The following is a 16,136-nucleotide window of genomic DNA, read 5'->3' on the forward strand; positions in this document are numbered from 1 at the left end:
ATAATTTTTCATCTGTGAGGACTAAGGTGAACTTCCCCGGAGTCTGGGACTTCTCCGTGCCTCGGGCTGCCTTTGTTCCTAGAACGAATCCAGACGCGGATTCAACCTCTGCTGTTTTAGGAGATCGTGAGTAGAATTTTACAAGCAGACAGAGCTAACCAGGAGGATTGGAACTTGAATGAACTGGGACTTCAACTCTGGAAATAAATAAGAATCTTCTTCATTTTTTATCTTAACTTGAAGAAGAAGGAATATGGCTGCGGAAGGGCGTTTTTTTCTTTGATAGAAAATATAAGAGACTTTCACTTTTTGGAGACTTTCACTTTCTTCTGGATTTTCTACTGTAACAGACTTAGTAACTTTGTTGTTTACTGGAAGGGCAAGCTTTCTGCTTTTACTTTTGTTTGATGCTTTTATAAGACTTTATACTATATAAATGAAAGTATAAGAGAAGAAAGAGAAAAGTAAAATGGCCTCAAAATGTGAGGGAACTTTTGTTCCTCAAAAAAGCACGATCTCCTCCCCAGCTGTTCAAACATCACAGCAGCCAAAAGCCAAGATTCCTCCGCTTTCTCCCCCAATTACGGTACTTACACTGAAAGATTTACAGGATGCTTTGAAGGACAATGCAAGACAGATTAGAACGGAGATGGAGGAGCTTTTTGAAAAGAAACTTGAAGAGAAAAATGCAGAGATGAGAGATGACATATTGTTTGCATTGCAAGGCTTGGCAGTTCATGTAGAATGTATTGATGGATAGGTGTTGTGGCTCCGTCCTGTGGGTCCCTCTCATCAGAGGAGGAAGGCTCTGAACATGAAGGAGAGGAGATGGCCAGGCCTCCCTCTCCAGGACCTTCCCCTCTGGTGCGGCCTTCGGTGCCTTCCGATGGAGAGGAGATTGGCCAGGAGCCCGGTGCTTCTGGCATTGGCCAGGAGCCAGGTGCTTCTGGGATTGGCCAGGAGCCAGGTGTATCGGACTCCGAGGAGGATACGTCTTGGCTGGATCCACGCCAGCATCGGAGGGACAAGCGTGCGCAGCAGCTGAAACGTCGTGCCAGAGATTTCAGCTGAGTCACTGGGCCACACCCCACAGGCTATATAAGCAAGAGGTGTGCCGTTTGAAACTTTTGTGACGAACAATTTTGCTGAATCTCCTGTTGCAGCGCTCCGGCAATTTATCCTGGACTTATCGTATGTTTGTATTGTGTTATCAGTAAAAGCCTTGGCAGGCAGCCACGGAGTTGCTGCCAAGTGTTCATCTGTATTTGGCTGTGCTGAGCAGTTTCTCAGCCCTCAGCTGACTGGTTGGGGTGTGTGAGTCGGACGGGGGACAGAACATCTTGTTCGTCACCAGACAGAACCATCGTTAACCCACAATGGACCAACAGCAGCAGCAGCAGATTCAACAGCTGATGGATGCTAATCAGCTATTGCAACAGCAAGTAGGCCATTTAACGGCTCAACTCGCTTTGGCTAATGCTCCTGCTGCTCCTCCCCCCTCCCCCTCCTCCTCCTCCTCCTCCACGTTCAAGATGCCCCGTGAACGTGCCAGAAAGATTTTCTGGGCAGACGGAGCTGTTCCCGGCCTTCATGGGACAATGCCAACTCTTTATGGCGATGAGGCCGGAGGATTTTCCGGATGATCGGGCTCGGGTGGTGTTTGTGATCAGCTACCTTTCTGGCTCTGCCGCCCGATGGGCCACGCCCCTGCTGTTGCAAAACAGTCCATTACTCCTAGACAACCAGGGCTTTCTGCAACACCTGCGCATCATGTACGAAGACCCCCTTCGCATGCAGATGGCAGCAAGGCGCATTAAGGACCTCCGCCAAGGGAAGCGCGCCTTGCAGGAATATATCGCTGAGTTCCGCCTTCTCGGCCAGGACTCAGCCTGGAATGATGCGGCGTTGATGGATGCCTTCCAGGACGGCCTCTCCGATGACCTGCAGGATGAGTTGGTCCGACTGGAGGTGCCCCAGACCCTTGACGCTTTGGTGCTCCAGTGCCTGCGCATCGATGCCCGCCTTCAACGGCGACGGCCAGCGGTGGCACCCCCACGTTGCGCACCGACAGGACCCCGGACTGCCCCACACTGTGACAATGGGTGAGGAGCCCATGAAGCTCGGAGCAGCGCGACCTTACCTGACGGCCCAGGAGCGGATGCGGCGACGCCAAGGGGGATTGTGCCTCTATTGCGGTGAGGCTGGACATTTTGCCGCCTCGTGTCCCAGGAAACAGAGTGGGACGCGCAAGCCTGTTCCGGAGTCTCGGCGTGATCAGCCGGGAAACGGGCCAGGCCTGGCCTAGGGGAAACCCTGGGTCAGGCACGTGACCATGCCCCACCGGAGTCAGCGGCTGTGGACTATGAGCCCCCTCGGCACCTGATTCTGGACACCCGGGTGTTGTTGGCCGACCGGTCGGAGGGGCTCCAGGCACATGCGCTGGTTGACTCGGGGGCCACGTCAAACTTTATGGACCAGGCCTTTGTGGCCCATTTTAAGGTCCCCTTGGTTCCAGTGGACCCTCCGTTGAGGGTCGAGACTATTGATGGGAGGGAGCTTGTGGCGGGGCCCATCAAATTCGCTACCCAGCCCTTGCACCTAGCCATTGGGGCCCACGAGGAGGCAATTCAGTTTTATGTGACGGCGGACCTGCATTTTCCCTTGGTCCTGGGGATGGCCTGGCTTTGGGCTCACAATCCTCAGGTGGCATGGTCGAGAAACGCCATCTCGTTCCCGAGCCTGCAGTGTGTCGATCACCACCGCCACACCTGTGCTGGCCAGGACGTCTCCACCCCAGCCGTCTCCTTGCCTCCTGAGCTGACGTCCTTCGCCGATGTGTTCAGCGAAAAGGAGGCGGACCGATAACCCCCGCATCGACTTTACGAATGCCCGGTGGATCTGCTGCCCAATGCGCCACTGTCCGCGGGCCGCCTGTACTCCATGTTGGAGCCCGAGTTGGCCGCCCTACGGGATTTCCTGGAGAAGAACCTGGCCCGTAGGTTTATCCGGCCTTCGTCCTCCCCGCTCTCGGCCCCGGTCCTTTTCGTGAAGAAGACGGGGGACCTACGCCTGTGGTGCGACTACCGGCGCTTGAACGCCATCACAGTACGGAATCGCTACCCCCTGCCGCTCATCCCCGAGCTGATGGAGAGGTTGCGGGAGGCCTCGATCTTCACCAAGCTTGATCTCCGAGGGGCCTACAACCTGGTGTGCATGCGTAAGGGGGACGAGTGGAAGACGGCATTTGGCACCCGATACGGCCACTTTGAGTACACCGTCATGCCGTTCGGGTTGACCAACGCCCCCGCGGTCTTCCAGCACCTGATGAACGACGTGTTCCGGGACATGTTGGACCGGTTCGTGGTGATCTATCTGGATGACATTTTAATCTATTCCCAGAACCAGGAGAGCCACCTCCAGCATGTCCGCCAGGTCCTGCAGCGCCTGCGGGAGAATCAACTCTATGCGAAGTTGGAGAAATGTTACTTCTTCCAGACTTCCATAGAGTTCCTCGGGCTGTAGTAGTGTAGGCTCCCGTAGCGCTACCTGGGCGCGTTCCACCTCCGGAACGGCAGTTGGGAACCCCCACGTCGGGTGAAGGACGTCCAGCGTCTGCTGGGGTTCGCCAACTACTACCGGACCTTCATCCCGGGCTTCGCCACTCTGACCTTGCCGCTGACCCAACTCCTTCGGAAGAAGGTCCCGTTCCAGTGGGGCCCCCCGCAGCAGCAGGCCTTTGAGGTCCTCAAGCGGGCCTTCATCACAGAGCCGGTCCTCAGGCATCCCAATCCACACCATCCGTTCGTGGTTGAGACGGATGCGTCCAATGTGGCGATTGGAGCAGTTCTGCTACAGGCTCCGGTGGATGGTGGCACTCTTTTTCCCTGCACTTATTACTCCCGGAAACTCAATCCTTCCGAGCGCAACTACACCATCTGGGAAAAGGATTTGCTGGCTATCAAGGCCGCGTTCGAGGCTTGGCGGCATCACCTTGAGGGGGCCCGATACCAGGTGGAGGTGCGGACGGACCATCGGAACTTAGAGCACCTCACCACGGCCAGGAAGTTGAACCAGCGGCAGATCCGGTGGTCATTGTTTTTCGCCCGGTTCAACTTCCACGTCACCTATGTTCCGAGCGGCCTCAATCAGAGGGCAGACGCGCTATCCCGCAAGCTGGAATACTTCTGCCCCAAGGACCCCCTTCCCCCTCGGACGGTGCTGCCTGCAGAGGCCTTGGCCATGGTCCAGGAACTGGCGGACCTGCAGGCTCAGGTGCTGGAAGCACAGCGCCGTGATGACTGGTCGCAGCAGCGGAGAGCGGAAGTTGGCCCAGCGTCCCCATGGACCTTGGAGGACGGCTTGCTGAAACACCGGGGCCGACTGTACGTGCCTACAAGTCCGCTCCGAGCCCTCGTCATGAACCAGTGCCATGACAATCCCGCGGCGGGGCACTTCGGGTTCTTCAAGACCTTGAACCTGGTGACGCGGACTTTTTGGTGGCCTAGGGTACGGCATGATGTGCACGTTTATGTGATGTCCTGTGTGATGTGCCGACAGGCCAAATCTGCGTCCGGCCCACCTCCTGGACTCCTCCAACCGCTGCCAACACCGGAGAGACCGTGGGGTGCCATCTCCATGGATTTCCTGATGGATCTATCACTGTCCGCCACGTTCACGACCGTCCTCGTGGTGGTGGACATGCTCACGAAGATGGCCCATTTCATCCCGTGCCGCGGACTGCCATCCGCCCGCACCATGGCCCGTCTGTTCCTGCAGCACATCTTTCGCCTCCATGGCCTGCCGGACAGGGTGGTGTCAGACCACGGGGCCCAGTTCACGGCCCACTTCTGGAAAAGCCTGATGGCTGCGCTGGAGGTGCAGGTGTGCCTATCATTGGCGCACCATCCGGAGACTGACGGGGGCAAGGAGAAGGTCATCGGCATCCTGGAGCAGTACCTCTGCTGTTTCGTCAACCAACAGCAGGACAACTGGGCTGAGTACCTTCCCCTGGTGGAGTTCGCATTCAACAACTCCCAACACACCTCCACCCAGATGACCCCATTCCACACCAATGTCGGATACCATCCACGTTTTTTCCCGTTGGCGATCCCAGATTCCCCTGTTCCCGAGACCCAGGACTTCCTTTCGGAGCTGCAGGCGGTGCAGCAACTGGTGCGACGGCAGCTGATCCAGGCGAAGGAGGACTATAAACGGGTCACCGACTGCTCCCGACAGGCAACGCCACCGCTCGAAGTCGGAGATCGGGTGTGGCTGTCCACGAAACACCTCCCCTTGGACCGGCCGGTGAGGAAATTGGACCACCGCTTTATCGGTCCCTTCCCAGTCGAGGCGGTCATCAACCCGGTGGCCTACCGGTTGACTCTACCACGCTCCATGCGGCTCCACCCCGTGTTTCATCGGTCCCTCCTGGTCCCTGAGGCCCCTGCGAGCCATCTCCGACGCCCGACAACGCCTGCCTCTCCGGTCGCAGCCGACGAGGACGACGCCTCGACGTACGAGGTGGACAGTATTTGGGACTCCCGTTGGCTGAAGGGGTGCTTCCAATACCTCATCGCCTGGAAGGGGTACGGGCCCGAAGATTTCAGCTGGGTGGACGCGTCTTCCGTTCAGGCCCCTGACCTGGTACGGGCCTTTCACGACCAGTTTCTGTCCCAACCACATCCCGACCATCAGACCCGGGGAAAGGGCCCTGCGGTGGGGGATAGTGTTGTGGCTCCGTCCTGTGGGTCCCTCTCATCAGAGGAGGAAGCCTCTGAACATGAAGGAGAGGAGATGGCCAGGCCTCCCTCTCCAGGACCTTCCCCTCTGGTGCGGCCTTCGGTGCCTTCCGACGGAGAGGAGATTGGCCAGGAGCCCGGTGCTTCTGGGATTGGCCAGGAGCCAGGTGTATCGGACTCTGAGGAGCATACGTCTTGGCTGGATCCACGCCAGCATCGGAGGGACAAGCGTGCACAGCAGCTGAAATGTCGTGCCAGAGATTTCAGCTGAGTCACTGGGCCACACCCCACAGGCTATATAAGCAAGAGGTGTGCCGTTTGAAACTTTTGTGACAAACAATTTTGCTGAATCTCCTGTTGCAGCACTCCAGCAATTTATCCTGGACTTATCGTATGTTTGTATTGTGTTATCAGTAAAAGCCTTGGCAGGTAGCCACAGAGTTGCTGCCAAGTGTTCATCTGTATTTGGCTGTGCTGAGCAGTTTCTCAGCCCTCGGCTGACTGGTTGGGGTGTGTGAGTCGGACGGGGGACAGAACAACGGGTGGATGAAGTGGAGGAACATGTTGAATGTCTGGAGTTTAGATTGGGAAAAGTGGAGGAGAACGTGGATTTAACTCAAAATGAGGTCATTATGTTACAATATAGAGAAATGGAATATGCTTTGAGAATAAGGGGATTGAAAGAAAATGCTCAAGAAAATTTGGAGGAAGAGATTGCAGCAGATTTGGCTTTGGTTTTGTCCTGTCAACCTGAAGAAATTATGAGAGAAATGGGAAAAATTTTTAGAGTTAATTCATGGGTTGCAAGACAGAGAAACCTTCCAAGAGATGTTGTTATCTACTTTTCCAGAAAATCAATCTGTAATGAAATTATTCAAGCTTTTTATAAGCAGAAATTTCAAATTTCAGGACAAGATGTTATAATTTTAAAGGAGATACCACCCAAAATACTTAGAAGAAGGAAGGATTTCGCCTTCCTGGCTGAAGAGTTGAAAAAGCGACAAATTCAATTTAGATGGGATATACCTCTTGGTATAATGTGAATCACATGGGAACACGTTATAGGCTCAACACGATTGCAAAGGCAAGGGACTTTTATATCTCAATCTTGAAAGCAGGTTCACCATTATCTCCACAAGGTACCAGGAAGGAAGGAATCTTTGAAGATAAAGTGGCTGAAGGTGCCATATCATCATCAATTGTTACAAAACTACAAGATTAAAATCAAGTTAAGCAACAATTTATGGAAATTAAAGATGATCCGAAATCACAAAGAATGACCCATGCAGCTCATAGACACAAAGAAAGAGATCAACAAAAAGTGGATGTTAATAGCAGATCAGAACGCAATTAGTTTAAGGTGGCATTTGGATTCTCAAAAACTGTCCTGCATGTATTTTAATTTACAACCTAAGTGTTGGAGATGTGGAAACTTAGATGCAACCTATTTTCATATTTGGTGACATGCAGGGAAGTAAAAGCATTTTGGATTAAGATATGGTGGAATATTCAAAATATTTTTAAGAAAAAGAAAAAGTTTAAACCGCAGATATTTTTGCTGGGTATTATGGAAGATTTGGATACAAAAGAAATGGACTTGATGTTGAACTTGATAACTGCTGCAAGACTATGGAAAACGGAACATTTGCCCACTATAGAAGAATGGTCACTTAAAGTCTCAAATTTAGTAGAAATGGCCAAGATCTCCGCTTATGTGAAGGACTATTCATAAGAAAGATATATTTCGGTTTGGAGAAGATGGATAGATTATATTGAGAGTAAATATGGAACTAAAAAGTTTCATTTGGTTTTTGAGTGAATCTTAGCGTATTAATGTAGTTTATATGTTATAATAGTTTACTTATTTTTATTTCTAATTATTAACATGATGTTATAATTATTGTGTTTAATACTAGTATATCTGTTTAAAAGAGAGTTAAAGGAGAGTTAAACAGATTTGTTATTTTAATAGTTGATTAATGTTAGATAGAGTATGATTATTGTATTGTTAACCCTGTGATTGGCTCTGGGAAGTGGGGGGGAGGTAGGGGGGAGTGGAAGGGTGGGTTTTGGGGAGGGGGGGAATTATATTGTAAAACTTTTATAAAATTTTCAATAAAAAACCCTGACTATGTTATATTCTGTATGCTCCCTGATTATTGTTGTTTCATATTGTATATTAAACCACAGTTCTTTTACAAACCACTGTCAGATGTTTATGCTCCTACATTATCACAAGAAGAAAATAAGAAAAAGGCTGCGATAATTTATAATTTTAAATAACAAGATACTTCCCCGGTGCTCCAGGATTTATGAAAGATGTGGTACAATGGTTCTGATATAACATCTGCCAACTCCTTCAGAACTCTGGGATGTAATCTGTCAGATCCCGGTGATTTATATTTGTCAAGGTCGGATAGGTGTTCTCTTACCATTTTCTTACTTATTTTAATTTTTGTTTCTAGTTTGTCTTTTGCAGTGGGGTTTTTTTTTTGTATGTTGGATTATAGTTTCTTTTTGTGTGAAGACTGATACAAAGTGTGAGTTGAGCAGCTCTGCTTTCTCCCTGTTGCCTGTTATTTCCTTGCCATCTTATCTGTTTAGTGGACTTACAGTTTCCTTGATTTTAGTATTTAACTTATATGAGTATTTAACTTATATGCAGAGCACATCATGAGAAAGGCAGGGCTAGATGAACCAAAAGTTGGAATTAAGATTGCCGGGAGAAATATCAACAACCTAAGATATGCAGATGATACCACTCTAATGGCAGAAAGTGAAGAGGAACTAAAGAGCCTCTTGATGCAGGTGAAGAAGGAGAGTGCAAAAGTTGGCTTGAAACTTAACATTAAGAAAACCAAGATCATGACTTCTGGATCGTGGTGTACGCAGTCGAGTGGCTGTTTTCCCTCCGCCGGTAGACCCTTAATCAGAAATTAAAAGACGCTTGCTCCTGGGGAGGAAAGCTATGGCAAATCTAGACAGCATACTAAAAAGCAGAGACATCACCCTGCCAACAAAAGTGCGTATAGTCAAGGCCATGGTTTTCCCAATTGCAATGTATGGCTGTGAAAGTTGGACCATAAGAAAGGCTGAGCGTCAAAGAATTGAGGCCTTTGAACTATGGTGCTGGAGAAGACTCCTTGCAGTCCCTTGGACTGCAAGGCATTCAAACTGGTCAGTCTTAGAAGAGATCAACCCCGATTGCTCTTTAGAAGGCTAGATCATAAAGTTGAAACTCAAATACTTTGGCCACCTAATGAGAAGGAAGGACTCACTGGAGAAGAGCCTAATGCTGAGAAAGATTGAGGGAAATAGAAGAAGAGGACGACAGAGAATGAGGTGGCTGGATGGAGTCACTGAAGCAGTAGGCGTGAGCTTAAATGGACTCCAGAAGATAGTATAGGACAGGAAGACCTGGAGGAGCATTGTCCATGGGGTTGCAATGGGTCGGACATGACTTCGCAACTAACAACAACAACAATGAAATACTGAATTGAAGATCTATCCAGATTATCTGCAGAAATGGATACTTATATAAACTGTCTGTTAATATTTGTTTTATTTCTTTTGGAAATAAAATTAAACCATTTTTTTAAAAAATCAATCAATGTTTTTGGGGATGTTCTCCTCATAACACAAATTTTCAGTTTTATGTTCCTTTTTTAAATGGCTATGCTAATCAATTATGAGATTTTGTGTGTTTGCCATTTATAGTTCTTTATTTGTTAGTTTTCTAGCAGAATGCCATTTAAAAAACTTAAAACTTAATATCCTATAGTTCAAAAAGTATGCTTTGTGTGTGCGTGTGAGTAGGTGTATATATAGTATACCTAAATAAATAGTATATACTAATATAATATACAATACAATTTTAAAAGCAAAAATCCTACCTCCTCGTTTGTTTAGTTTGGCAAACCCTGGTGAATAGCTATTTGACGTAGATGACAGAGATGATGAACTGCTGAAGAAGGAGGGTGCTAAGCTCGAGACCAGAGGTTCTTCACATTTTTCTGAAAAACAAAAAAGCATGAAATGTTATAGATTTCTACATGGGTTTATTGCTCTATCACTTTTGAAAGCAAATTTGTATTTTGAGAATATAATACTTAAAAATCCAAGCTCCTGCAACATTTCAAAGAACAAAAGCAAAATAAATAAATAAATAAAATCCACATAATGAATATATTTCACATTGGCTGAGTTTAATAATGAAATAGTATAAAAAATATAATGCATTGTGCGTTGTGAAAATCATAGCCTAATGATTTTTATTTTTGTGAAGTTTTAAGAACTCAATGCTGTGAATGCAGGCCGTAACTTGGAAGGAAGGTTATGTACATTATACTATGAAGGAAAACGTTATGCATGTCACTTCTAGCATGACATGATGATGATATTTATAGTATTAATTGTTAATGCCACTGATTAAAGAGATAATCTGTCATTAAAAATGTTATATGCTCTTACTATTGTTGCATTTAAAAAGCAACTATTTATATCATTTCCATACCTTCTTTAACAGACCTCAGCAGTTCTTTAGTCTCATGTGAATCAGAATGGCAGTGTCATGTCTACCTTGCTTGATCCAAGATTTAGGGAAATAACCAATTTGTACCCTATTAATCACTGCAAATGCAGCAAGAAATGACTTTGCAAAGTCTAATCTGCTTCTGCAGTAACCTGTATAATCCTTTTAAGCACTTTGCTTCTATTGGCTTTAGAACAGAAAACATTGGCTCATTGTTCTTGTCTAAAAAGCTACAGAAGGTAAAGTTTAAAAATCTATTTTTTGTTTGAAGAAACTGCATACAATAAAATGTAGTTTATGTTAAGTAAAACTTTAAGAAAAATCAACACCATTGTTTTACTTCTATTTCTTAGCTGCTTACAATTATCATGTAATTTAACATTTATTATGGATTACAATGCTTAAAATGGAATTTAAATGGACCAAATGCTCTTCAAAAATTACCAAAAAAAATCATTATTTGAAAAAAATAAACTCCCAACTTCTATTGACCGATGAAATGGTAGATATATTGGGATGGAAATTAATTTTCATGGGGTTAAAAATCTGATATATGGAATGTATGTCTTAAATGAGGATAAAGCAACGTTCTATAAAGGACTTATAGAAAGACGAATGGGCTTTTCTCATGAAAATTGGTGTTTCATAGGAGATTGGAATAATCCTTTTACAAGTAGATAGAACTTTTAAGAAAAATATTAAAATTACACAAGATAAATAAAATATTTTTTATTATTTGATGGACAATTTAAAGCTTGTTGATGCATAAAAATAGCAATTCAAAAGATTGTACTTATTTTTCTGACATAATTTTTCAAGAATAGATGTTATCTGGATTTTCTTCAATAAAATTTGACAAGCAATTTTTTATCCCTAAATACTAACATGTGATGCATTGCTATGAGCTTTCCTCTTAATTGTTAATCTCAATTCATAGTATTTCTATTTCTCATATAATTCTGTCCTAACTCTATCTCATAAATCAAGTGAAATTGAAATAAATATTTTACTAATATTATAAATATTAAATAAAATTATAGTTATGATTCATCACATTTTAGCTTTTATACATAATGCTGAGGCTTTATTTTAAAAGGACCCTTGTTGATTTGGATTTATGTTTTAGCTATTTAGAACAAAACTGGAGAAGTGGGAAATCAACTTTGCCAACAAAAACAAAAGGAATAATGCTTCAAAAGACATTATACAAGTTTCATTTGCAAAATATTCAGGAGGATATTTGTTCCTCTCCTTGTCATAAAAATTGTCCAGAAAACTGGATACTTATGCTGAACAAATCTTAGTATATCTTTTCTTGTAAAAAAGCTTTAACAGTTTATTTTTATGAAAATTTTCTCTATTTCCATATTATTTGGTTATAGAATTATCAGTGTTAGTTGATTTATTGTTTGTTCAGTCAATATTCAAATCAAAAAAATTAAAAAATATTTAGAATATAAGATTTATGTGGATATATTTCAAGAAAGGATTTCTACTGATTATATATTTCTTCTTTCTGTTTTCTGATAGTTATCAATGTGAATTGTTTTCTTTCTATATCTATGCATATCTGTAAATAATCTGATGGGAAAAATCTAAGTTATTAAAGATTAAAAAAGTATTAATTGGATTATCTATTAATCAAAGAATAAAATCCATAATGCCCATTTTTATGTAGGGTATTAGACAGAACAGAATTTTCAGGACATTTGCAGAAGGATACTAGAATCGAAATTATCAGCACCTCAAAATAAACCAGACTTGGAAACAAAAGTCACGGAGGTGAATACTACTTTTATTACAAAGATATAGCAAAAATATTGCATATCTGAATGAACTCCCCCTGCCCCCTATCTTCTTAAGGCCTAACAAGGGTCTTGACTGAAACATTTTCTCTTCTCTCAGTTCTGTCCCATACTCAAATTTCTTCTATCTATCTATCTATCTATCTATCTATCTATCTATCTATCTATCTATCTATCTATCTATCTATCTATCTATCTATCTATCTATCTATCTATCTATCTATCTATCTATCTATCTATCTATCTATCTATCTATCTACCTACCTACCTACCCACCCACCTACCTACCTACCTACCTACCTAATGTATCTGTTATCTCCCTAACAGGGCAACTCTATCCTTTCTCTATCAAGGCCACCCTCTATAATTTTTTTAACACCTATAATGATAGTTGAGACAGTTGTAAACCCATAGAGGCAAAATATAGATATTTTGAAAGCTACCTAGGATCAGCGCTGGATATGTGCATCCACAACTTTTTTTTTACAGCAGTTCCGATGCAAGGTTTGTTTGGGATGTACATGGACATGCAAATAACCTGGAAAAGTTTTCAAAACAGATATTTCCAGAGGATGCAGAAATGTTTTGTTCAGGTCAGGCATTTTGCATAGCACTCTGACCATATATCTAGTTAGAAACTATATATCTATCTGTCTTCAACACTTGTACTTTGCATGCTTTAAAAAAACTTGTGGTCTATTTATTCTTTGCATGACATTTGATACTAATTCAGGGCCTTGCTCCATCTAGTTCTATACTCACCAGCAGCAACTCTCCAGGGATTCAGCCTAAAGCAGTGATGGCGAACCTTTTAGAGACCAAGTGCCCAAACTGCAACCCAAAACCCACTTATCGGGTGCCGGGTGGGCATGGCCCATTGGGTGGGCGTAGCTGCAGTGATAATGGCAGACTGGGTGGGACTAAAAAGTTCAATCAATCAATTCCAACTTTGCGAGATCTTTTTTTTCCCCACAAGAAGTTGAAATTGATTGATTGATTAAACCTTTTTTTTTTCATACAGCGGCAGAGGCCTAAAGCTAAAACCTGAAGGCTTAGGACTGGGTCGATGGTGTGCACCCACAGAGAGGGCTCTGCGTGCCACCTGTGGCATGCTTGCCATAGGTTCGCCACCATGGGCCTAGAGTCTTTCTAGAGAAAGATCATCTAACGTTCCTTCTCCTTTTTGCATAGTTGATTAAAAGATCTTAGCAAGCTAATGGGAAATGTAGGAAGAGGATATTCTCTGAGGTATGTCTAGCAAATCCATTGTTATTAAGCAAATAAGCAAACAAGCAAATATCTACATCCTCCACTCAGGATGAGAGAGAAAACCAATAGCTGAATTCATCTTCTATAATATGCCTTTTTAATTCTTGTTATTTTTATTAAGCTTTTCCCATAAATATAGCTTTTCTTATTTTTAAAAAAATATGTTTTATTAATATTATGTAAAAGTTTTTACATAATCACCTTAATATTTGGTAAACATTGTGTTGTCTGGGTTTATATTTTAAAAAAAACAATCAATAACAATTAGTTTCTATAATTCTATAGTCCACATAATAGGTTTGCTTGATGTTCTCTTCTTCCAAAAATGTTCTCTTTTGCCATCTTTGAATTAATACAATTCTTATTATTTGGATAAATAACAATTAAATATAGACATTTTTCTAATATTTCTGCAAATAATCACATTGATATAAAACTTCTTTTCTAACTGATCATCTTGATTGCCTTATCATAAATCCTGTTTAAAATTCTTATTTAAATTTGTTTTCCCCGCAGTATTCAAAAAATTCTTACTGTTAAGATTTTCATTACACTTAAGTATTTAAGTCTTTTTCCTCATACAGGCCATCCCAACACTTTTACATTTCTCATATCTTAAAAAAAGAAAAAAAATTAAAAAGAAAAGAAAAGGAAAGGAAAGGAAATAAGAAGATAGTATACTACTTAAAATACATATCCCTCTTAGACTGATGTACATTTATATCCAGAATTTTTCTCTTCTTTTTAACCATATTCAAGCATATGTTAAATCTTTAAGTGTTCCTTTTAAATAAATCCAATTATCTAATCTTTTAGATCTAATCAAAACATTTTTTATTCATTCTAAGTTTTCTCAAGATCAATTTCACTTAAGTATCTAAAACATTTTCTTTATATAAACCATTCCAACATTTTTATATTTCTCATGTCAAAAAAAAAACACAAAGGAAAAAAGAAAGGAAAAATAGTATATTACTTGAGGGGCACATCCCTCTTAAACTAAAATTCATTTATATCCAAAATCTTTCTATTTCTTTCTTTTTTTGTATACATTTTATTAGTTTTTATAGGGTTAGGGATGAGGTAGGTTTGGGATTAGGATTTGGGTTCAGGTTAGGATTAGGGTTGGGGTTAGGGTTTTTCCAAATAACATTATCAATATTTAGCAAACAGCATAATGTCTGGGTTCATGTATTTAACAAGAAATAATAGATAATAGTTAATTATCATAAACAATATGTTAATTAATCACTCGATAGTTTTCTTCTTACTAATATATATTCAAGGTTACATATCACATTCCTTTCTCTCTAACTCATGTTTCTAACCATTGATAGAAATTATCCCATGTTCTAAAATACACTCAGTCTTCTTTCTCTTTTATTTTTAAAGTCAATCTGTCCATTTCCCCACACTCAAACATTTTCTTAATTAATACTTCTTCAGTTGGTAAATTTTCATTTTTCCAATGTTGGGCAAATACAATTCTTGTTGCAGTTAGTACATGTAAAATTAAATATATACAATATTTCTCATAATTTGCTCCTATTATTCCTAACAAAAATAATTCTGCTTTAAAGTCTATTTGTTTTTTAGTCATTTTCTCCAACCAAAATATATTTTTACCCAAAATCTTTTTGGACATGTCCACCAGATATGATAGTAAGTACCTGGTCTTTCTATTTCTTTAATCATATTCAAACAGATGTTTAATTTTCAAATATTCCCTCTGGTAGATCCCACCATCTAATTTCTTGATTTTCACTTTAGCCTTTTTATTTTGCAAGACATCTTTCCTGATCAATATGTTTCTCTGAATCAAAGAGTCTTCCCATAGTCTTGTGGATGTTGTTGTAGGTACAAAAGACAAATCAGGTGAGATGTTTTTATAGGAAGGTTTCGCCTCTTCATATTCATTGAATTTTTTTTCCTTTCTTTCTCTCTTAATTTTTTTTATCATTTTTTGTCTCTTAAGTTTTTGTAGTTCTGGTAGCTCTGTAATCCATTTTGTCAAATATCTTTTCTTGTCCTCAGACTTATTTTGTGATCTTAAAGTATGTTATCTTTTCCATGTCCATTATTTCCTGTAAGTTTTTTTTCACCTGGGTTGAGTCATACTTCCTTCTGTTCTTAGGTTCCATAATAATAATAATAATAATAATAATAATAATAATAATAATAATAATAATAATAATAATAAAGTTGGAAGGGACCTTGGAGGTCATCGAGTCCAACCCACTGCTCAGGCAGGAACCCTACACCATTTCAGACAAATGGCTGTCCAGTCTCTTCTTAAAAACTTCTAGTGTTGAAGCATTCATCGCTTCTGGAGGCAGGTTGTTCCATTGGTTAATTGTTCTAACTGTCAGGAAGTTTCTCCTTAGTTCTAGGTTGCTTCTCTCCTAGATCAGTTTCCACCCGTTGCTTCTCGTCCTGCCTTCAGGTGCCTTGGAGAATAGCTTGACTCCCTCTTCTTTGTGGCAGCCCCTGAAATATTGGAACACTGCTATCATGTCCCCCTTCATCCTTCTCTTCATTAAACTAGACATACCCAACTCCAGCAACCGTTCCTTATATGTTTTAGCCTCCAGTCCCCTAATCAGGGCTTTTTTTCAGCCGGAACGCGGCGGAACCGCGTTCCGGCACCTTTTTCCGGGCCGGCCGCACCGGAAATAGCCCCTCCCACACCGGAAATAGCCCCTCCCAAATTTTACTTGCATTCCTGTTCTCTAAAGGGGCGGTCCTAGGGTTTGATGAGGGCGTGGCCAGGTTTGAGTTCCGCCACCTTTTCTC

At 42.4% G+C, this 16,136-nt stretch overlaps 1 protein-coding gene across 1 annotated transcript in view; it reads right to left on the reverse strand.

Moving 5' to 3' along the window:
• Positions 1-16,136, reverse strand: part of LOC107292955 (contactin-associated protein-like 2) — a gene marked incomplete at its 3' end in the record, with an annotated part of 310,658 nt that overhangs the window by 286,999 nt on the left and 7,523 nt on the right. Inside the window, exon 2 of the mRNA XM_015822086.1 lies at positions 9,632-9,751. Within this exon, the coding sequence (XP_015677572.1) occupies positions 9,632-9,751 (120 nt within the window). The remainder of the gene's footprint in view (positions 1-9,631; positions 9,752-16,136) is intronic.

The sequence above is a fragment of the Protobothrops mucrosquamatus genome, unplaced genomic scaffold (assembly GCF_001527695.2).
Source record: "Protobothrops mucrosquamatus isolate PMUCROS unplaced genomic scaffold, P.Mucros_1.0 scaffold1460, whole genome shotgun sequence".
NCBI classification, from domain to species: Eukaryota; Metazoa; Chordata; class Lepidosauria; order Squamata; family Viperidae; genus Protobothrops; species Protobothrops mucrosquamatus.